The 24833-nt window shown below is 29.7% G+C and overlaps 1 protein-coding gene and 2 pseudogenes across 1 annotated transcript; 1 reads left to right on the forward strand and 2 right to left on the reverse strand.

Moving 5' to 3' along the window:
- Nucleotides 1-16025, reverse strand: part of LOC132942549 (uncharacterized) — an 85931-nt pseudogene extending 69906 nt beyond the window's left edge.
- Nucleotides 16026-16733: 708 nt separating this feature from the next.
- On the forward strand, nucleotides 16734-17964 carry LOC132942556 (uncharacterized). The gene is given in 4 exon segments (XM_061011094.1): nucleotides 16734-16984; nucleotides 17219-17403; nucleotides 17406-17433; nucleotides 17499-17964. Coding segments are annotated over 4 exon segments (930 nt in total).
- Nucleotides 17965-23362: 5398 nt separating this feature from the next.
- On the reverse strand, nucleotides 23363-24538 carry LOC132942571 (craniofacial development protein 2-like; annotated as a pseudogene).
- Between the last annotated feature and the right edge of the window lie 295 nt (nucleotides 24539-24833).

Consider the following 24833-nt stretch of genomic DNA (forward strand, 5'->3'; position numbering starts at 1 on the left):
CTAATCCTTTTCCAGTCTTGTCTGACTTATACTTGCGAGTTGAACACGCCATCTATAACTGGCTATAAATTTAAAAAATCTAGAGTATTTATATGAAAATAATATGAATTTGATTGAGCAGAAAGATAAATTAGATGTTATAAATGTAGATGTTCAGGTAGTAAAAAAACCATCAAGACATGGTTCGTTATTACCCGATACTATACGTGCTATACTAGTTGGCCCCAGTGGTTCAGGAAAAACAAATATAATGTATAATCTGATCACACATGCAAACGGGTTAAGATTTGAAAATATTTATTTATACTCAAAAACCTCTAATCAGGAAAAATATGTTTTATTGAAAAAAATAATAGATGATATAAAGGGTACTAATTTTTTCATATTTACAAGCGCTGATAAGGTTATAAAACCAAACTTAACCAAAAAAAATTCCATTATCATTTTTGACGATGTGATATGTGGTCCACAGTCCGTAATTAGAGAATACTTTAGTATGGGTAGACATTCGGGTGCTAGCTCTGTATTTTATTTAGCACAGACATATTCTAAAATAACCAAACAGCTAGTAAGAGATAACGCAAACTTCTTAATAATACTGAAACAAGATGATACAAATTTACGACATATATTCAACGATCATTCATCTACAGATATGGATTTCTCAGAATTTCGCAAAATTTCTCATTTATGTTGGAATCATAGTGATTATGGGTTTATGGTCATCGATAAAACTCGGGAAATGAATGAAGGAAGGTATAGATGTGGTTTTCATACGTTCATTAAAATAAGATAATTTTATATGCTTATACTCATATATAAATATACCGTCACAAAGTAATTATCTGCATAGTGTTATCGGTAGTCACACGATACAGGTATATTACATTTATTATTTACAATGAACAAAGAAAAAGTCTTGTTGGAAAATTTAATAACATCAAAAAAAAATATTAAACGAAAAATAATGGAAATGAAACGCGGTGTTATAGATTCTGAAAACTATTTCCGTGAAGCATTTAAGCCAATAATTGAACCATTGAGTACACATACAAAACAAAATGAAATATGGAACACACAGTCAACTGAGCTAGAAAATAAATCAGAAACCTCATGTACTAGTGAAGATGATGATGATAACGAATTAAATTCACCATTTGAAAATTTTTTAAATAACCGTCCTAAATCAACACGTTATGATAAATCCTATGGTTTGCATTATGATAAAGATAGTGATTCGTATAAAATAGGAAAACACTCTGCAACTTTTAGTCACGGTAAATTATTGCTGCTTAATAAATATTATAAATTTACACCAGGACTATGGTCTTTATTATGTGAGAAGGAACCAAAAAAAACAACTATAGAAGATATAGAATCTTATTACAATATTTTGAAAACTTCTGGAGTCCATTTAAAAGCAGATGGAAAACCTAGAACCTCGAGGTACCATAAATGGATGACTGTTGTAAAACCGTTGTATGATCGAATGAAAATGGAGGAAAAACAGTTTAACGAAGAAATAGCTAAAATTAATGAGAATACAACTCCTCGAATTAGCTTAAAATCATTTAACAATAGTTTACCTTCTACTCCTTTTGGGTTATTTAACGCTAAACGTAGAAAAATAACACAAGAAATTGAACCATTTGATTTTAATCAATCAGCAAGCAGTTTTTCACCTGCAGATCACATGTCTACAGATATGATTAATTTTACTTCATCACCTGATCCTAAGACAGGCAGAGGTTTATATAAAGATGTATTACCTCAAACACAATTAGTTTATTATGACGATCCGAATGAGCTAGTAACTAGATTAAATCTTCTGACATCATCACAAAGTATTGGTAATACTGGTGTCAATAATGAAATTATATCTATTTTAGAAGAACTGCGTGAGAGAAATATTATTGTATAATGACAACCTTAGAGAGTATAGCTAATGAGCTACATCGACCAGCGAGAAAAATATTTCCTAGACGTAGTGTGGTAACACGGTTTATTGACGACCTCTGGCAAGCTGATTTAATGGATATGCAATCTCATTCTAAAAAAAATTATGGTTTTAAATTCATATTAATTGTTATAGACACATATAGCAAATATGTATTTGTGGAACCGCTGAAAAATAAATCAGGTAAAGAATGTACAAAAGGAATGTTTAATATATTGAAAAAAGCTAAACCAAAATTTGATGACGGTACAGAATTTTACAATGTCCAATTCCAAGATTTAATGAATAAATATAAAATTAAACATTACAGTTCATACAGTGTTATCAAATGTTCTATCGCGGAACGTGTGATTCGAACTCTTAAAAATAATATATATAGACATTTTACTGCAACAGGCACATGGAATTGGTACAATACAATATCAAAAATTATACATAACTATAATAACACAAAACACAGAACAATCAAATGTACACCTAGTGAAGCTCGAATGGATACAAACAGAATTAAATTTAGTACATATATAAATTCTGAAACATTGTATAAACCAAAATTTAAAGTTAACGATAAAGTACGAATATCTAAGTATAAACATATATTTACTAAAGGATATACACCAAATTGGACATCGGAAATATTTACAGTTTCAAAAGTTTTACAGACAAATCCAGTAACTTATCAACTAAAGGATGAATCAGGCAGTATAATTTTAGGTGGTTTTTATGAACAGAAAATTAAATTAACTGATTTTCCAAACACCTTTCTCATTGAACGTATTGTAAAAAAAGTTGGGAATAAAATGTTTGTTAAATGGTTAGGTTTTGATTCAAGTCAAAATTCATGGATAACATCATCAGATATTTTAAAATAATGTTTTTTTATGTATAATATTTATTTATTTATTTATTTATTTATTTTTTTAATAAAATAAAATATCAGTTTTTTTTATTAAGTCGAATTAATTATTTCACATGATCTCCTGATCCTCATTAGTCTGTTTTGAAAACTATATATATATATCTACAATCGATAAAAACAAAAAGCGTCATCTAGTGGTAAATAAATCATTGAAAATAATAATACTGCTGTATTTTGTTCCGCTAGATAACGCTTTTAAACTGAGTCATTAAGTTTATAGTGAACATAAGCTAAAGTATTTATCCCGTCATCCATTATATAACGTTTATCATCGTTTGCACTTAGAACAAGTTTGCTCATTGTTTTCGAATGAACAACATGTTTATTTGATTGGATAAAATTCATTTTTCTATGAGTTTGTTCATCCTTGAGAGTTTTATGGTTATAAAAGCGTTTAGTATATTCATATAATTGTTAAATTGCATGTGATTTTTAATTATATATTTCTTTACGCCTTTTGCTTTTTTTTTCTCAGCGCCATCTATAGTTTTATAAGCATATAATTTCGGTCTTAATGAAACGAATTCTTTAATTATAATTCCTTTCATTTCATCTTTAAAGAACCCTGGTTGATTTTTATGAATTTCACTAAAACAACAATGGTCTTTAGGATAATTAGATGTGTCAAAATATGGTAATAAACTATTTTTTAAATCGTCAAAAAAATTTGTTGTTTGGATAGCATATATCAGGGAATCAGTATCCGAATATAAAGAACTAATTTTAGTACCATACCTTTTCTTCATTACATTATAATGGAAGTCATACATAAATGTTTTCGAAACGTCTAAAATTGCAAATCCTACATAAATTGCCTTGTCGAATTTAATTGTTTCCTTATGCTGATGAATGGCCATGAGATTCTTAGAATATATAGTTCTGTCTTTAAAACTAGTTTTCGCCATTATTTTCCTTGCTTTTTGTTCTGAAGAAACCAGTTTTATAGAAGTTCTTGCTCGAACATTCTCCATACATTTACCAAAAACGCTATTAATTAGCAACTTCCAGAAATCCTTCTCAAACTCGTTTTTAGCTTGTACTCTCATAGATGTACATAATTGTATGTATGATGCCATCCATTTACTTTGGGAAAAACGGATAGCTCGATGAATTTTTACTACTTTAAGACCGTGAGAAATTGCTTGTTTTAAATTTTTGTAATGTACAATATAGTTTTTTTTCGGTGATAAAGTAGTTAACAATTTCTCAACTTTCGAATTTGGTGGACATTCGTTAAACGGTAAAAATGGGAAATCATTATGATATTTATGTAGATGTTTAGGATACTCAATATCAACTTCTAATATATATCCGACTTCTGAATCATCAGCAATTTTAGTTACATCTATGATGAGATCGTCAACCCATTCAAAATCTTTAAAAGGTAATTCTGTTAACATAGACTTCCCATACAAATTCACACAATCGAGATATGTAATCCATGTGATCGGTTCATTTGCATTATAGTCCAATCCTTCGATATTTGGTATGTTTGCCTTAACATATCTTTTGGTTGATTGGCATATCCCGCCTCTAATTGATTTTTCGAAGAAAAGCAACATGTTATACTCCTTTAACCTTGATAATTTGACCTTGGTATACTTCAGCATACAGTCAAAAGCAAACCCGGGAGCAGTCATATAATGAGCAGGATCTAGTTCGAGCGTAGATAAACATAAGTCTCTAAAATTTTCGAACACATCGGCTAGTATGCTAACATCAGTTTTTAAATAAAGATCGCTATATTCACCTAAAGTCTTTATATCAAATGTATGCCATACATTTTTAGCATGTATATAATCTTCATCACTAATTTTCTCGTCTGTTAAAGAGTTATAAAATTCTAGCTTTGATGGTAGAAAAGTATCATCTAATTTACTCCAATTATCGACATATTCATAAGGGAAGACTCCTTTTCGTGTAACTAAATCTAGTGCTTCCGCAGAAAATATTTTAAGAGTTTCTCTAAATCTCGACTTATCTTCAGATAAATTTTCCGCAAGTTTACTTAATGACTCGCTCATAAAACGGAATGTATCAACAAATTTTATACTAAATTTAGGTGTGATTTCCTTGCTGAAGGATATATATTTTTCTGATGAATTAGGAATAACGTGAATATTTTGATCATCGCAACCGAGCTCTCGAATTATGAAATGGCTATCGTACGATAAATTATGAAAGAAAATTGGAATGAATGATGGATTAGTTATTTGAAAATTACATTCGAGACAAAGACATTGTCTATATTTACCAGTAAAATGACAGTGATCTCGAACTTTAATTAAATTATTTTTTTTTAAATGTTTTGAACATTTTTCACATCTTTTAATTCTTTGAAAACGTTTTTCTTCTTTTTCAGTTAATTTACCCATTGGTGTAGCAGTTTCGTAAATTGTTTTGATATTATTTCCGATATCAATCATATTTTCCATAAATTTTTTTGCTGCATTTTCACCTCTATAAATAACCACCTTTCTAGGAATCTTCAACTGTTTTACTAACTCTTTTGGTATAATATCATAGTCGACTTTTACATAAAACCCATAACTCATAATTTCATGTAAATGTGTAATATATGTTTTTTTTTTTACAACTCTGAATGAATTCATCAGGTTTTTTAGGAGTTAAAATACATTCGAAGTCTGCATAAATAACAATTGGTATCCTTTGAGTTTTTTTATAACTTTTAAAATAAATAAAATCATCATCTCCCTCTTCAAACATTATAGGTTTCCCTAATTGGTTCTTTCTACAATTATGTTGATGTTCAATCAATCCTTTCATACCCCAAAGTTTGCTTTTACACGGTTTGTTCCCAAAAGTAGTAAAACATCTTTTACAGATAATTAGCTTAGTACAATTTTTAGTTTTCTGACTTCTAACGAATCTTGAAAAATTTTTTATATAACAGTTATGTGATGTTTCATCATTATTGAACAGAAAAAGATCGAAATGTTTTTTTCTTTCAGTATTACAAATATACAAAGGAAAAATATGTTTTTTATCATTTAAACTATAAATATTAATTGATACATCGTTTGTACGTCCAAATTTTTTCATCTGACTGATTGGTGTTGGAAAATCAATACATTTAAAATCTAAACCACTTTTTGTTTCTAACATTTTAAAATATTTCTTATTCAAATAAGTTTTATTCGATCGATTATCAAACTTAGATAGTATTGAATATTTAAAACATTTAGCATCGTTATTTTTTACATTTATAATTGCTCTTTTATCTTTTATATATTCAGGTAGATCTAGATACGTTCCTCCTCTGAGAGGATTCACTGTATTAATTCTCAATTGTAATACATCTATAGTTTTAAGGGACCACCCAGATCCTTTCGCTAAAAACTGGTCTTGTTCAGATAATAATTTATTGAACATTCCATTTAGTAATTTATTGAAATCGGATGAATTACATGCAAGTGTATTAGAAGTTTTGAAAGCTATGTCCCGAACTTCTTGAGTGAGTATTCTTTCGTATACGCTATCCACATGTAAATTAAATTTTATAGATGATTGTAAACATGATTCTTTTAACTTTAAAATTAATTTATCTCTAACATAGTTAAAAAAAAGCGTGTAGTCTATAAAATTTAAAGTATTCTTAATCAAAAATGTTTTTGAACATTTCTTAAATCTCTCGATTTCAAATAAACCTTCATCAGAAGATGACATCCGCTCGTGTTTTGTAACCGTTTTTCTTTTCATTATGAAACTGAAAAAATAGATTAAATAAAAAAAAACACAGATATAAGCAATCATAATATTGTAAAATGTATTATAACATCAACTTCTTTTTTTTAAATCTTATGCAAGCAATTCAGAATATTGTTTTCAAAATATAATAAAAGTATTAATTCTAAATTATTACAAAGAAAAAAAGAATTGGTTAATATAATAAGAAATTACTCAGATTCTAATTCTCTTAACCGATTGTTTAGTTCTGTTAACCGACACTGAATATCTGCTTTACATTCACTTGAATAGTTTTCGAATCTATTATGTTCATTTATCAATTTATTTTTAAAAAATGAATTTTTCTTCATACTATCATTAATTTTTACAAATACTTTTCGAAATGCTTTCCGTTTCTCGATATAATAGCGTTTATTGTCACGCACCTGCTGTTCTGCTGCTAGAATTCTGCTTTTAATTACGTTTATTTCTGGGTTCATGATTCTGAAAATTACATAGAATTTCAAAAACTAACTAATTGATACGTTTTTTAAATCTAAACCACTTTTCCTAACATTTTTATTAAATTAGTTTTATTTGAAAACATTTATCATACCAGCAGATCTTATATACACAATAATAATTATATGATAAAATAATAAATAATAACAAAAAAAAAAAAATAATATTTTAATTATTTATTGAAAAACAGAATATTATTCGACATTATCTAATTTACTATATAAATTATTTAGACCTTTTTGAATATTTTTCTCGCATAAATAATTTATATATGTTAAATGTTTAAATTCGTTTATTAAATTCTGTTTTTCTTCAATAAGTCTTTTTCTGGTTTCTTTCAGCACCGCTTTTTGAATTTTTATTTTAATATTTTTAATATTGGAATAGAACATTTTTTCGTCAACATCTTGAGCATGATCATTTTCTTTTTGCTGTTCCAATATTTGAATGATTTGCTCGTGAATTAACGATTTGGCTTCCATGTTTTTTCTTTTTTTTTTAAAAAAAAATCTGGAAAAATTATATAGAATTTGTAAACTATCTGCCAGATAAAATAAATAATGTATATTAATGACAATAATTTATTTCCAACATATTTCTATTTTTTATGTTTTTTAACTTTTATATTAAAAATTTGTATGTATTAATCAAAAAAAGAAAATTACATTGAATACCTATATACATAAATATAAACTTATAATATTATTACTAATTATTCATAACAAATTAAAAAAAAAAAATTTTAACCTGATCTAAATCTTTCGCGCTTAGATTCTGCTGTTGTAATAAAATCTAACCTTTTACTGAAACAGTGTTCTCGCTTACGAAAATTTGTAACATATAAATCACTATATTTTTTACATATATCCATTTTTTCTTCTCTTAATAAAACTAATTTTGCGTTTAAATCTTTTATATAAGAAAAATTTGGGCTAGAGTTTGTTCTGCTTAAATAAATAATGAATTTCAGGTTTTTAATTTTTTTTTTGAGATCTTTATATTCATATCTTTCTTTAATCTTATTTTCATCAATCATCTTCGTTAAGGTTACAATTTGTTCTCCATAATATTGAATTTGTTCATTACAAAAATCATATGAATGCCAAAAATTCATTATCTGTAATTTTTGACTAAATACATTAGTATAAAATATAAAATATTATATAAATCTAATTATTAAAGCGATTATTTATAAAACAACGAATGTACGTATATACGTATATATAATAATAACTAATTATATTATTCAAAGCTAAATAAAAAAACTTTAAAAATTAGACAATATAGCATTTATATCATAAAAAATAAAATTTTAGTTGCTAGTGAAGCTACGTCACACGATAATAGAAAAAAACGTGATAATTTATATGTTAGTTAATAGTAGATAGTGCGATTGTAACTATCGTAGAGTTCGTACGGTAACATTACGTTGACACGAAAGCAACTACGTGTTTACTATCAACGTGTGACAGCAGCTTTCGAATAATCTTAACGTAAAAGCAATAAAAAAAACATTATAGAAAAAATAATTTAAATTTATATAATATGTGTATAATATACGTTTTAGGATATATTTTATACAGTCATTAAACATTATTGAATATTTTAATATAATAAAAAAAATTTTTTATATTAAAACATTTTACGTAAGATAATATTACACGTGTAATACAACAATCACGTTATCTATAAAAAATATTTATAATCAGCTATAGTATTTTAACATTGATAAAAACAAGGTATCGTGCAACAACTACTAGATAACGGTATCTATAGTTATTATCATGAAAGAGATTGACTATTAAAGATTTTTGAGGTTAGGTAATAATTATCAATATTATTGATGAATGATAAGCCCGATGTTCTATCTTATCTATGTAAATCTATGATAGTATGGTACATCAGTCATCTTCTATACTGTGTACGTGGTGTAATTCATTTTAGTATTATTACTCTATGGTGTAATTATAACGTATTATTGTTACTTGATCATAACTTAACAAAAAAAAAGAAAACAGCTTATATTATAGTAGTGACTAAAAGTGAGAGTTGAGAAACCGTCTTTCAACTACTTCTATTTTAATGTTTTTATTTTAAATAATCTATGAAAAAAAATCTTTAAGTCTAAACACTCAATACCCATAGTAATATTATAAAACTGTATTATCATTACAACAATAAATTTTTATTATTCTATTTTATTTTTTTAAAAAAAAGAAGTATGATGTTAAATTAAATAATAACAATAAAAAAAAAAAATAGTACTTACATAGCTTGTAGAAATTGAGGTACTTTTTCTAAGTATGATGGCTGGTCTATTTGTTAGAGTTGTTTTGACAATCTTTTGACTGGCCGTTGAAGATGTTTGGTAAACTGCTGGCTGGCTGTTGTTTTGGCGAAGAAGACTGTTCTGCTGCTGGCTGCTCTTGGAACTGCTGTTGCTTGAACTGATGACGATAAGCTAAGAAATTCTGGGTTTTATACCCGAAAATAACCCTCTCTTCTCTCATTAGAATTTTTTTGTGATGGATTTAAACATTTCAACTTATTTTACATCCTGTTTTAATATTATAATGGCATTGACATTAAGTAAATGTGAAAACATTTGACTGAGCAGGTTATATTAGCAGCAATTTAGATTCATATAATATAATTGGTTTTTGAGAATGAATGTATACATTCTAAGCATTGACATTTAGTAAATGTGAAAACATTTGGCTGGACAGGTTATGTTAGCAACAATTAAAATTCATATAATGTAATTGGTTTTTGAGAATGAATGTATACATTCTAATTTATTTTAAATCCTGTTTGTAATAATTTAAATTCATGTAATGTAATTTGCTGTTGTATATGAACATGTTTCAGCACCCATCTAAGGTAAGGTTATTGTAGAAATTTATTCAAGGAGGGTATTGACCATGGTAAAAGGTGAATGTCATAAACATTTGGCTGGGATAGGTTATGTTAGCGTCAATTTAAAGTCATGTAATGTGATTTTGCTGTTGTACCTGTATGTTCATGTTTTAGCAGGTTTCTATAATGTAAGGCTATGACCATTTGTATACTTAATTATTGAAGTAGTGGTAAAAATCTGTGTATAAAAGACAGAGGGAATTCTCTAATATTCACCAGTCTTCAAGATTTCATCCCAGGACAAGAAGCTCAGTTCAACAGAAATACTACCAAAATAAAATGTCGTACCGTACAATTGCTTCAACTGATTCAGAGGTTAGTAACTACTTAGTAAATATCTTATAACCATAGAAAATTGGAGGCCGGTCGTAACACCACTCAACGCTATGGTTATAATTCTTAAAATAATATTAAATGACTGATTATAACATAGTATATTGGAAGTGCGTCGTAACATTACTCAACGCTTTGGGTATAATTCTTGGGACATAGAAAAAATATATAATGGAAAAAAAACAGTAAAAAATAATATACTATGTTTTATGTTTCACAGAATGAACATTTTAGCGAATCAATTGATATAAGACCGTCTTTTTCAAAAACAAAACCTGGATCAAAACGTTCTGCAGAAAAAACTAGTGTTAAAAAACCTATGAAAAAGAAGCAGAATAAAATGGTAATAAAAATAATATTTTTTCCTAATGATAGCATAAATAATTTATTTTTTTTTTATAGAATGCATCATACAGAGATAATATCAGCGAACGCTTGAGATCAGAAGATTTTGATGTTGAAGTATTTAATTCGCTAACATTCAGACAAGGAGATGGCGTTGTGACAATAAAGACGCCTTTTGAAGAAAAAGGAAAGGATCTTTGGGTGCTAAGTCATTATAAGGTTACTAACATCGAGAATGTACCAGTAAAGCACAGGTAAATACATTGGTTTAAATTTAAAAACTATTGCTGAATCTGTTTTTTTTTTTACTGATTTTATTTACTTCTTTTGTTTTTAAATAAAATAATTTGTTGTAATAGATGGAAGTTCAGTGAAGCTACTGTTAGATTGTACACGACCGACGAATCAAAAGATCAAACACTTCATACTGGTCTTAATGAGACAATGCAAATTATATTTGATAAATTACTAACCGATCCAAAGCGTCAAACTATTAAAAGCAAGACGGTTGTTTGATTATTATACGGAAAAATGAGTTTCATTTAATAAAACAAAATATTATTATACATGTATGTTTTTATTTGTTCAATATTCAAAGGTCTTGGAAAACATAAACCTATAAACTATATAGTATGTCTGAGAAAAAAATTTCTAATTGAAACATTGCTATCAATTCTGTACTATCAAAATGTAATCTACTTATTTACTGAAAACATAAAATTTGAAACTAAAACGCATTAAAACTATTCTTTATGATTAAAGGTGACATGTAATTTAAGAAAAAAAAGCAAGTTTATTATTGAATAAAAAAGTTTTTATTTTTTAAATAAATAATTATTAAACATATTTATATATTTTATATTATTAGATCTTGTAAAATCATATCGGACAATGTGTCAAAATGAAATTGTAATATTTCATATAAAAATGATGTGTCATCGTTCTGTAAATGATTATAATAATTAAAATCATAGTTTTGAATATATTGGTTGGTAAATTCGTTCCTTTGGCAAGTGGATGGCAGACCACGGACATCATTTTTAATTAGGTCATATGCAGTGTTGAAAGTAATTTGATAATTTGCTAAACGTTTTTGCTTGTCTACCACATACAAATCAATCAAATTCTGTAATTGACGAAGCCGGTACAAATCTACGTGTGTCAAGGTAATATATTCCTCGTTTAGATGTAGGGTAATTGAACTCTGTTTAACATTAATTGAATATGAAAAGGAATCGGTAATCTTTACACGCCTCACCCTGGTATTTAGGTTATTAATAATTGAATTGTAATTAGATTCAGACATCAGTGTGAACCATTCTTCTAAACTTAATGTAATAATTTTCTTTGAAAGTTTACATTCTAATAATAAAATAATTGAAATCTGCTTATTAATTAGTAATCCAACTGTAATACTTTTCTTGTTAAAAGCTCGGATGTCGAATGTAGACTTACAGACAATTATTGGTGGACTCATAATGAAGTTTTTTTTTGCTAAAAAAGTACACAATAAAAAGTAGGATATAACTGTTAGGAGTTATACATTGGACTGTTAGTTTTTTCCTTTGCAGTCATATTATATACTAAAAACTCGGATAAAAAAAAAATGCAAAAAATGTGAACGTACAGTTAGCGAATTAGTGCATACTAGAGAGGGAATTTACATATACTTACTAACCTGATACCTGAAAAACATTTTAAATTATTATATACGCACTAACCCGCTAGGCTATACGTCCACAAGATATTAAATCGAATAATAAAGCATTTAAGATAAAACATTCAATTTTTTTTTTTATTTTTTTTTTTATTCAATACAGCAAATATTATAAACAGTATATTATATAAAAAAAAACATGATTTAACAAATGGTGTCGTACGAACCGGTTTCACAATTACAAATAACTTCGGTTTTACAATATTTACTTAAGACTTTTTGAACAAACTGATTACCTTTCATTAATAATACATATAAACATTTTGGTGAGAATCGGGTATGTTCTATAAAACAATTATCATCGATTTCAAAACTATGTAGAATTACTCCACACCAATGACATTGAACTGCGTCATCGAGATTGATATAGTAAAATCCACATTCTGAGAGCTTGTACTTATTCTGACCGGTATTTGGAGGAAAACTTTTAAAAGATCGTAACCTAGATACAAATGCAGAGAATTCTGGATACGCTGGCGTTGAATTGAATCGTATTTGATCGACCAATGACTGGACATCGTTTGCGCATTTTTGAAAATTCATTTTTGAAGAAATTAAATAACTTATACAATTTAATAAAACTTTGAGAAAATAAAGAAAAATGAGACACGACTTGAGTGAACGATGGATCATTAGTAACTGAATATGAAAAAAATAATCAGCAATCAGCTTAAAATTATTGTAAATAATAAATAATGTTTTTATCATTATTAAAAAAATCAGTGTAACCAACATGAGTAAAAATGAAATACAGTACATTTTTTCGAGGTAAAATTTACTAACAATCAGTGTGAAATGTGTTACACGGTAAATCTGAGTGCTCCAAGGGGGACATTCCCCCTTGAAAAAAAATTTTTACCGTGGAAAAGCTGGCTGTGAACATACAAATATATACTACTAATATAAATTATATACTACCTCTTGTTGCATCTTGGGTAGGTTCAATATTCTTTATTAATGGAAGTAATCCCAACTTTTCCTTGATTCCTCCACGATTAAGAGCCACTCTAACCCGTATAGATGCTGCAGTAACTTCATTGTCGTATTTTGAATTAATAATAGTTGCTATTTTATGCCATACTTGGTCTTTAGTACCGGCAATATCTTAAAACAATAATAATTTAATACAATTATCTAATCACGGAAATTTCATTAATTCCTAATTTTTAATATTATTAACATACTTCTTCCATCCTCACTAATAATTTCATTTTTCAAACTTAATAGGTATTTCAGCTTCTAAGATAGCACTCTATACTTTAGCTTTTCTACCCATTCTAAATAAATTATAAATTTAATATACAATATATAAATATTAATTAATTACAAAAATAACGTCTAACATATACATAAATTATATAATATATACAGTGTGATCACGATAAGTGGAAACACTCAATAACTATGTACAGGCTTCATATATTTCAATTCTGATTTTTTGGCTAACTAATAAACATTATTATACAAATTTTCAAATAATAAGACTATTTTTGTGACAGTTAATTTTGCGCATGCGCACAACATTTTTTTTTTAATGGCACGACCTATCTTTGACCACAAATTATTTTTCTTTGAATTTTAGAGGTTGAATTTCTTTTCTAAGTTAATAAATGGCTGAGTTATAGTAATCTGATTTTATGTTATTTCCATGTATAATTTTATTATATCGTATTTATTATTATTAACTACGTATTTTATAATCTGTTATACCCATTCAAATAACATAAAATCAGATTACTATAACTCGGCCATTTTTTAACTTAGAAAAGAAATTCAACCACTAAAATTCATTAAAAAATACAAAGAAAAATAATTTGTGGTCAAGAAAAAAACGGAAGAAGACTAATAGGTCTATATGATTCGGAAGAGTCGGGGGGTTTACCAGGCTTGGGGATCATCCCACATAGCACAATATATTAATAGTATATTCTACAAAAATACCATTCATACTATAGATATACAGACACTTTAGAAGATACGATAAGTATATACCAAATTAGATATCTATTATTGAATTAGAATATAATATTCTTCATTTATTATTTTAAGATGCACCTATTCTATATTATCTAGAATCTCTATGGTATATTCATTGTATATGGTAATGTTATATGCTAAGAATATTCGTTTTGTGTTATACTATGAATGTTCGCTTTGGTACCGAGAACGATTTAAGATAGGCCCATCGCACACCAAAAGAGCAAAACTGCGTTAGACAGTGTTAGTCAGCCTAACACAGTTTTGTTAAAAATAGAACATAGGAAATTACATTCCATACGCACACTAATAAGACATAGTCAAAACAAAACGTTTTTGCTTTAAAACACAATTAGTCATGACTGATACTGTCTGAAGTGTCCACATTTGTCTTTAGTCATAATTAGACAACGAATGTTATTTTTATATTTTTGTGCGTTTTTTTACTTGTATACAAATTAAAATAAAGCTATAATATATATAATTGAATAATTATACTATATTATTACAATGGCTTGTGATGGTGAAATTTTAGTTAGTTTAATAGAAAAAAGACCATCAATTTACGACTTTAAACATAAAGACCACAGTAATCGGACAGTCCAAGACAAACCGTGGGAGGAAATCAGTAAGGAAATGGATGTCAGTGGTACGTATAAATATTTTTATTATTATTTATTAATGAATTATATAAAAAATCATAATTATATTATATAATATTAATATATTAAATAATTATTTAAAAAATATATAAGCTTATTTTAAATTTTAAATAATATATGTATTGTATTCTGCCACGGAACTGATCCTATTCCAGAATTAAAATAACTCATGAATGTTTCACGAATCTCAATAGCTTCTCGTGATGGTCTACGATTTGTGGGTCGGTCGCTATCTTCCTGGTATACTTGCAAAGTAGTTGTTTCAATTTCACTATGAATATCAGTCAAATTACTTTCTTTATCCATAATTATATTATGAAGAACACATGCAGCCTGCGTTATAACAACAGCTTTATCGGGATGAACCAAAATTTTATTTTCAAATACATTAAATCGTTTGGTAAGTATACCGAATGCACATTCAACGATTCTCCTTGCGCGAGATTGACGATAATTATAAATAGTAGTAACAGTAGTTCATATGATTAAATTAACAAGTACCTACACTATTTCAATAAAATAATATAATATGAAGAAAGAATATTTGTATCAGTTATTATTAATTTTAATTCAATACCTATTTATGCATAAACAATAAATATTTAAACATAATAATATGTAATAAATTTATTAAAGATGTACAATTAAATACAGTTGAATATCAAAATAAAATATTATGCTTATACAATCTTACCTTAGTGTAATTAAAAGCCTTTCTTCAGGAGAAATACTTCTTCTGAAATTAGTGTCTTCTTTTCTAATTTCCTCTCCTATTTGCTGTACGATAAAATCAAAAGTTGTAATACTAACACGTGTATAGTTTTTAAATTTTTTTTCATCAGATCGTAATTCACAAATAAATGATACAATAACGTTGTGAGTGATACGTTTTTGGTTTAATGGATGTACCCATAACTTTTTTTTTTCCCGTTCTTCCAAAGTGTGTAGAGTGTACCACATACAAATAGCAACCTCTTCGTCAGATGACATTTTTGCAACTAAAAATCGAATAATATTGTTTGTCTAGTCTTGTCTTGACTAACTGATATGCGCGTATAGAAAACAAATTGTTTTTAAGTGACTTAAAACAAAAATGACTAACAGTGTCTAACACAGTTTTGCTCTTTTGGTGTGCGGTGGGCCATAGTATGGTTGCCCGACGACCTATGATAAGATCGTTTTAAACTGGCTACTAAATTAAATAACCAGAACAGCTGGAAAATTGATCACTAGCGCTTGCGACATAATGTGTGCCAATATAGAAGCAGAATTTACGAGCTTATTATTTTTTCCCGCGCTTTACTAAAATATCAAATATTTACCTATTACCACAGTAATACAGAATATATCTATTGTGATATTATTCTCAATTCTCATAGACCTTAAATCGTGCTATCTATTATCTTAGTAAATAGATCTATCGTCCATGATAAATACAAATTTACATCTTGACAAGATATAACAAAAATGTTATTATTCATAAAGTTTTAATATATTATGCTTAATTTTGTTGAAATTATTTAATTGTTTTTAAAATTATCATGTCGTGTTGTATACCTAATTGTCCTTCACATGACAAATATGCAAAGATTAGTTCCTTCAAAGTTCCATTGAATATTGCCTTACGGTCTAAATCAGAAAATGTCTTGGGTATTCCTTTAACTAATAATTCTCGTGTATGTACATTCAGACTCAGAAATGTTTGTCTATGTTTTTGAAAAAAAATTGGGGGTATCAGATATTGCAGCTAGTTCTTTGAATAAAATAGACACATACAGCGACTTGGAAAAATGTATTAAACTCTTTGATATTATGCCAATGTGTCAAGGTGCGGTTCCATTGTTCCAAAATAGGGATTTAAAATTATCATCTAGTCCAGTTGAATCAAGTGGCATGTGGTGGCATTCAAAATGTTGTACAATACTTCCTAAAGAAAACAGTAGTGATAAGTAAAACTAAAAATATTATATGTTTTGTGGTAAGAATAAAACATTTTTTTTTTTTAATTTCAACATTTTCAGTAGTACCTGTATCTGGTGTAGACGTTTGAAATACATTATACAAAACACAAAGTCACGCCAAAAAAGGAATCAAAATACTCGTACATTATTTTCTCCTAATAAAAAGAAAATTATTAGTAAAATAAGGAACATTAAAAATGCAATTAAAAAAAAGTATTCAAGGGCCAATGTAAGAGTTGGACGTTTACAAAATCATTTAAAAGAAGTGCAAAATCAAATGAAGCTCGTCACTCAATCTACTTTAGACAAAATGTTGGAAAGTTCTAAAATTCCTAAGTGTCAAAGTGAATTGATTAATGACATTTTTAAAGCTGCTAGATTGAAGAACCCCAAAAACAGAAAATACAGCTTTTACTTTGTATGCTTTTCTAAATTAGGTAAAATTAAAATATGAAAATTGTTATGTACATTGTCACTTACAAAACTGACCTGATTATTCCAGATCTCCAAGTGGTTACAAATTTATACGAGACCAAAATATATTGCCACTCCCATGTGTCAATACAATTAGAAAACATTTATTGGGAATAGAAATTGGTTGTGGATTCGATCCAAACTTTTTCAAGCTTTTGAAAAAGAAGTTTGACACTAAAACTGAACAACAAAAACAAGGAATTTTGGTTTTGGATGAAATTTTCCTACGAGAAAATATTAGTGTCAATAGTCGTTCATTAACATACTTGGGGTTGGAAGATTTTGGTCATGAATTGGAAAATAAAATAGATGGTTCCCAAAAAGACAACCACGCTTTGGTTTTTATGTGGCAAAGTTTGGAAGAAAAATTTGTCGTACCAATTGCCGTATTTGCTTCACATGGAACTGTTAAAGGTTCTTTTATATTCACTGTAAAAATAACTTCCAATTTCAACCAATCGAAAAACGTATCACCGTTCATCTCATCGTGGTAGTCCAAAGTATTTTTTTTTGACTCGAATGACAATAAACCGCCATGAACAAAACCTTGCTCCGATCCAATATGCACAATAATCAATCGCTTGCCTTTTCCTGTTGGATTTTTTTCACCTGTTGAGAGTCCTTTAAGGAATGCGTCCCTGCTATTTTTGACAGTTTGGTCGACCCACGTTTTGGATGTACACTCTCCCGCATTCACCCAGGTCTCGTCTGTATAATAGATGGTCCACCCTTTATTACGGTACTTACGAATAGTCTCCAGGTACCGGTTTCTCCAAATTACTATGTCGTCTCTCTCTATCATGGCACTGTTACGTCCTCTTTTGGTATATACGAAACTCAGTTCTTTTAAAAGACGATGTAAATTTGACCGGGAATATGTTGTACTGATTTCTTCATCATCATTCACAGACTTCAAAATGTTGTCAAGTGTCGACACTTAACCTTTAAACCAAAAGTTATGGACTTTCTGGCGAACCGCATTCTTTTCAAAATCATCTGCTTTTTCGTTGATCGTCAATCTAAATTTTTTTTTATTTGGCGATTTCACTACTCTGTCGTATTTGTAGTCCGAAATAGTCTTTTGATCAGTATTTTGCCCAATGCCTGTTTCTGTCGAAATTATTTTCACTGCCTCTTTAATTTTCAGTTCTGCATTTTCGGTGATTTTGTTTTTGTACAGGTTGATTATTATTTGTTTTTGACGGCTACCAACAAACTAAAAAAATAATAATGTGGATATTTTGTGCGGAATTCATAAAATTTTTTGTATTCATAGCTTAGATATTTAAATTTAATTCAAGGTTATCTATAAGTTTTGCTTACAATAGTTATAAAAAATTCGAGCGTAAGTCAATTAAAAAAATTTTACGTGCGCCTAAATTTTAATTTTTTACGATGATAAAACATTTTAAAATTTTAAAATTCATGCGTAAAATAACGATTTACTATCAAACGGTTTTAGACATAATATATTATAGATACTTACTTTTACTTAGCACACCATTTTCCATTGCGCCAATTGGGAAGGCTGCAGAGCTGAGCTTCATGAACGCTTGGGCCGATCTCCAGTCGCGACAGATATGCCAGGCATCCTGTGCGGTCCGGTCTTCGAAGACCTCCCGATAGACCAACAGAAGAAGGCTACCGCTTTGAACGAAGTGGAAGACTTTTAGACTCTTCTACAAAATGGTGGAAGACATTCTAACGCTAAAGGAGACAAAGGAGAGAGTTCGACAAGCTGCGGAAAATGTGGCTAATGGGTGAAGCTCAGTACGGGAAACGAGAGCGACGGGCTCTGGCCGGCTCGCGAAGATCAGCACGAGCACTCCAGGATGGTGGGCTACCACCGGTCCGAGAAGAGGACCCATCCTTGCGTTAGCGATTCATGTTAATAAGGTGGGAGCATAGCATGGGCTTGACCTGGCTATATTCCTTTGACCGCTGTTAAAAAAAAAAAAAAAATATTGTGAGGCATCATGTGTCGGGGGTACTATAAAATCACGAGTCATGCGAGCCCAAAACAAAGCTGTGTACATTTTTTATTAAATAAACGATGCAGCATGGGAGTTAGGCAATGTGTAAACAGTTCGGCTCCCATGTAGTGATTATATTCGAAAAAAAAAAGTTGGTTTAAGGACCTAATATAAGGATACAGCAGTAGCTGAAGCAATACGTCTAAATGAGGTGCCATCAAAATCATGGAAGTTTTATAACTGCAAGATATTGTCAAAATCAAAAATAGTTAACTACCCAACAGCTATGAAGAAAGCTTGTCGAGCGCAGTATGAATCAGAACTTTCCGAAAACTTTCTGAATCTGCTACAAATAGTTCGATAAAGCGAATTAAAAAAAGGAGTACAAAATATGATGATACAATGTCTGATGAAGAATACAGTACTCCTAACAAGCGAACAAAGTTGATACCATTCCCACCAACATTTGGTAAGATTTATCATTTTAAATAAGTACCTATATAATAATGTTAATTTTTTTTTATTTTGTGAAGTATATTATGTATAGTTAATATAAGTTATTATTATTTTTCAATTTGTAATATTATTTTAGACGATTTTATAAATAGCAATAATAGTTCCGATGAGCCCAATTATGAGGAAGATATTTTGCATTTACCTGAAAGTGTAACAACAAATGATTTTACAACAGCTATTACTGATGTGATAAATAATAATCCAATGGAACCATGGATGATCTGAAAAAGTATATTGATACAAGTAATTAAACATTTTTATTTAATTAGGGGATATTGTCTGATCAATTAAATTACATTTTACGAAAGATCTAGCTTGATTTGTTCTAATTTTTTGTTTAAAGAACATTATTATATGTTTTTTTTTGTGCAGAATTTGAAGACCTAAGACATGAACAAATTAAACTACATACAAGTAAGTATATCTAGCCATAATTAACCAATACAGATGAGTATTTATTATTCCACAAGTTGTCTATTGTTTTTCTATACAAAATAGTAATTAATTTCACAAGTAGCATCTATTGCATATTCGTTGAATATTAAGTATAACTTTTCATTTGAGATTCTTTATATATATACAATTATATGACATTTTAGTTGTTGAGAAATGGCAATCAGACACTTCAAGATTACTAATCACAATGGGAAGTCACCAAAAAGAGCAACTAAAATATTTGGAAAATATTCAATACATAGTTAATAATACTGCCAATGCTACAACAATTAGTAATGTAGGACAAAATAACAAGGACAAAAAAAAAGAAGAAGAAATTATATACACCAAGTTTCCAATCACTTCGCTGGAAGATTTAAACGATTTAGATAATGAAGTGAAACAACTAAAATTATCAAAAGTTGACGTTTATGATGCATTAGTGAGTTTTAAATTGGTGTCATGTTATAATCATAGTTATTGTAATCACTAAATAGATAATATATGACAGAATATCCATTGATCATCTAACGTTTTTATTATTGTTGTAATTTTTCCCTTGTCAATGAATTTTTGTAGAAATAATTTTTAGGTTCAAATATTTATCAATTAAATTCATATTATATATATTATATCATATACTCAACACGATAAGCGTATATTTTTATTAAGTTTTTATTAATAGTTAGTAATACCTACACAAATAACATTTATTGTTTATTAAAACATTTATCTTCTTCTTCTTTTTCTTCGGTAAACTCGGCCACTAGGACCATCCCGACATACATCCTTGCCTCCAGTTTTCTCTATTCGATGCCTGTAATCTCCAATCTTTTCCTCCACCTAATGCTTTCACATCATCCCTAACTCCGTCCTCCCATCTCCGACGTGGTCTTCCCAGCCCAAAGCAATCTTTTGTTCTTTATTGTTTCGAGTATACTGGGTTTATGAAAGAGAGTCTCTAGTTCATCATTTTTCCTTATTCTCCATTCCCCACTAAGCATGTCTTTTACTGGTCCAAAGATCTTCCTCAGTATTTTTCTTTCCAGAACTAAGAGTTTTCTTTCATCACTTTTCCTTAATGGCCACGCCACAGCTCCATAAGTAATAACAGGTCGTATTAATGTGAAGTATAATTGTAATTTTAACACTCTTGAAAGTGATCTTGATCCCAGTAATTTCGCAAGACCATAAAGGCATTTATTTCCTGACTGAATTCTTGCTCCTATTTCTATTTCGATTTCATTTTTCTCTGAAAGTATGGATCCTAGGTACTTAAATTGTCTTGTTCTTTTGAAATTTCGGTTGTTGATGTTAAGAGTTGGATATAATCTTAAAGTGTCTCGTCTTCCTACTACCATATATTCCGTTTTGTCCTCATTGATATTGAGTCCAACTTTCAGTGCTGCTTTCTCCAGCCGGTTTAATAAACCTTTTAGTCCGTCTTGTGAATCCTCAATGATCACCAGATCATCTGCATAAGCCAGAAGTCCTATGGACGATTCCTGGAATTTAACTCCTTCTTGCGGTGTAATATTCATCTCTCTTACAACTTTCTCTACTACTATATTAAATAAGATTGGTGACATAGCGTCTCCCTGTCTTAATCCTGATTTAACTAAAATTGGGTCTGAGTTTGTATTTCCAACCTTGACTTTGACAAATGTTTCCAAAATGCTTATCCCAATCAGTTTTATAAGCTTGTCCTGAAAATGGAATTCTCTCAAGATGTTTATTAAGCTTTCTCTATGGATGCTATCATAAGCCTTCTTAAAATCTATGAAAAGAACGTGTATTTCTCTATCGAACTCCCAGATTTTTTGAAATATTTGTCTTAAAATAAATATCTGGTCTGTGGTCGATCTTCCAGGTCTGAAGCCACCTTGGTAATTACCAATAATTTGTTCTGCTTTTGTTTTTATTCTTGTTAATAGGCAATTTGAAAAAATTGTATACGCTACGTTTAAGAGGGCTATCCCACGATAGTTATTGCAGTCTTGTTTACTTCCTTTTTTATGAATTGGACAAATCATCGCTGTCTTCCACTCTTTAGGCATTTTTTCAGTTGTCCAAACTTCGTGAATTACCTTCCATAACCACTTTACCATTTCCTCTCCGCCTTCCTTTAAGAGCTCTGATTGAATGTCATCCTCTCCGGGGGATTTGTTATTCTTTAGCATGTTGATCTGTAATTTTATTTCCTTCAAGGTCAGTTCTTCACAATCCTGTGATTCTTGGATTTCCTGATTAAAATTAAAATTAAGGGTTTCACTCGGTTCTTCACAGTTTAGCAACTTTTCAAAGTAGCTAGCCCATTTCTTTGCCAACTCTTCACTTATAGTTATCAGGGAGCCATCATCATCCCTTAGGAATCTTTCTTTCTTTTTGTATCCACCTCTGAGATCGTTCACTCGCTTATACATATCTCTAGTTCTGTGTGTTTTATAATCGAGTTCTGCTGTTTCTAATATGTTTTGAACGTATTTCCTCTTTTCACATCTCAATATCTTGCTGGCTTCTTTTTGACGAGTTCTAAATCTTCTCAGTGTTACTTCGTTGTCAGTGTCAATTAACCACTCTTGTCTTGCTAATTTTCTTCTTTGTACAGTTTCTTCACAAATCGTATTGAACCATGGTTTTGTTTTCGATACATTTTTTCCCAAGACTTTCGTTGATGCTTCATTTATGCTTTCTTTTACATGTTCCCATGTTTTATCAACATTTAAGTTTCTTTCTATATCTAGTTGTTTACTTTTAATACTATTCTGAAAGCACTCTACATACTCTTTGCATACTTGTTTGTCCTTTAGTTTATTTATATCGGTTCGTCCTTTGTTTGTTAAATTACCTTTCTTATATTTCTTAATTTTAACTTTCATCCATATACCAACCAGTAGATGGTCCGAGTCCATATCAGCTCCCCGTAAAGTTCTTATATTCAGAATACTTTTTTTGAATCTATTATTTATTAGGACATGGTCAATTTGGTTTTTATGTCTCCCATTCGGTGAGATCCATGTATATTTATGTATGTCTTTTCGTTGGAACATAGTACTTTTGACCACTAAACCCTTTCCTAAAGCGAAGTCGATTAGTTTAGTAACATTATCGTTGGTGCTGGAATGTAGGTTGTAGATTCCAATAGTCGATTTGTAGCACTCTTCCCTTCCTATTTTTGCATTGAAATCGCCTAGTACTAATTTTATATCACCTTTTGACATGCTAAACGTATCTTCTAGTGTTGCATAAAACAGTTCTTTTTCTTCTTCATTTTTATCATCAGCTTGAGCATGCGCGTTGATTAATACCATGTCAAAATTGTCTGTTTTAATTGTTAAAGTTGTAATTCTCGGATTTATATCTCTAAACTCGTTTACTGAGTGTATAATTGATTCGTGCACAGCAAAACCGGTTCCCAGTTTATGACCTTTTTCGCATTTTCCGTTGAAGATGGTTGTTTGAGACACTTTTGTTGACCCGGCATCTTCCCATCTAATTTCTTAAAGTGCTACACACTTCGTTCCATATTTTTCTAATTCCTTGACCAAATCCAAAGCCGCACCTGATTTGTGCAGAGATCGCACATTCCACGTACCCAAAAATTGTTCCGTTTTCCAGTTTCCAGTCGTTTTACCATATACTCTAGTCCGAGGCTTGTTGTATGTATCCTGAACAAAAAGCTTTTTACAAGGCAGGGTCGTCAACCCTGCGCTCAACCCCCAACCTGGAGGACCAGACTACCTCAACCAATTAAGGTCAGGGTAGGGCTACTGCAGCATACTTGTTAAGGTACACTGGGCGATGGGCGCGCCACTTTCCCTACCCCCTTTTTTCGTACCGAATCAGCTCTTGAACACAATTCTCGTTCCTTCTGGGACTTTGTTAGGAAGAGCAAATCACAAAATGGTATACCAAATTTAGTCCACTTAAATGGCTCCTCTTGCACCGGCCCCGAAAAGATTTCCAATCTTTTTGCTTCACACTTCAACTCTGTTTACACATCCAATACTAGTAATACATTCGATATGCCATTTCTCCAACATGATTTACCAAGCAACTTCAGCATTAACATCGTAGATATTGAAGCAGGCCTGGATAAGCTAAAGAATTTAAAATCAGTTGGTCCTGGCAGGCTTTCTGGCATTTACTTGTACAATATTCGAAATTCCACTAGCTTTCCTCTTCTGCTACTTTTCCGACGCTCACTTGATGAAGGAGTTTACCCTTCTATATGGAAAATGAGTTGTGTTTCTCCAATACATAAATCAGGTGACAAATCCGACGTTAAGAACTATAGACCAATCTCTATATTATCCCATTTAGCTAAGCTGTTCGACTCACTTGTCCTCCAGAGTATTCAACCATCTGTGAACTCTGTACTGATTGATGAACAACATGGCTTCAGACCCGGCCGCTCCACAATAACGAACTCTATGATC

The sequence above is a fragment of the Metopolophium dirhodum genome, chromosome 1, assembly GCF_019925205.1.
Source record: "Metopolophium dirhodum isolate CAU chromosome 1, ASM1992520v1, whole genome shotgun sequence".
Lineage (NCBI taxonomy): Eukaryota > Metazoa > Arthropoda > Insecta > Hemiptera > Aphididae > Metopolophium > Metopolophium dirhodum.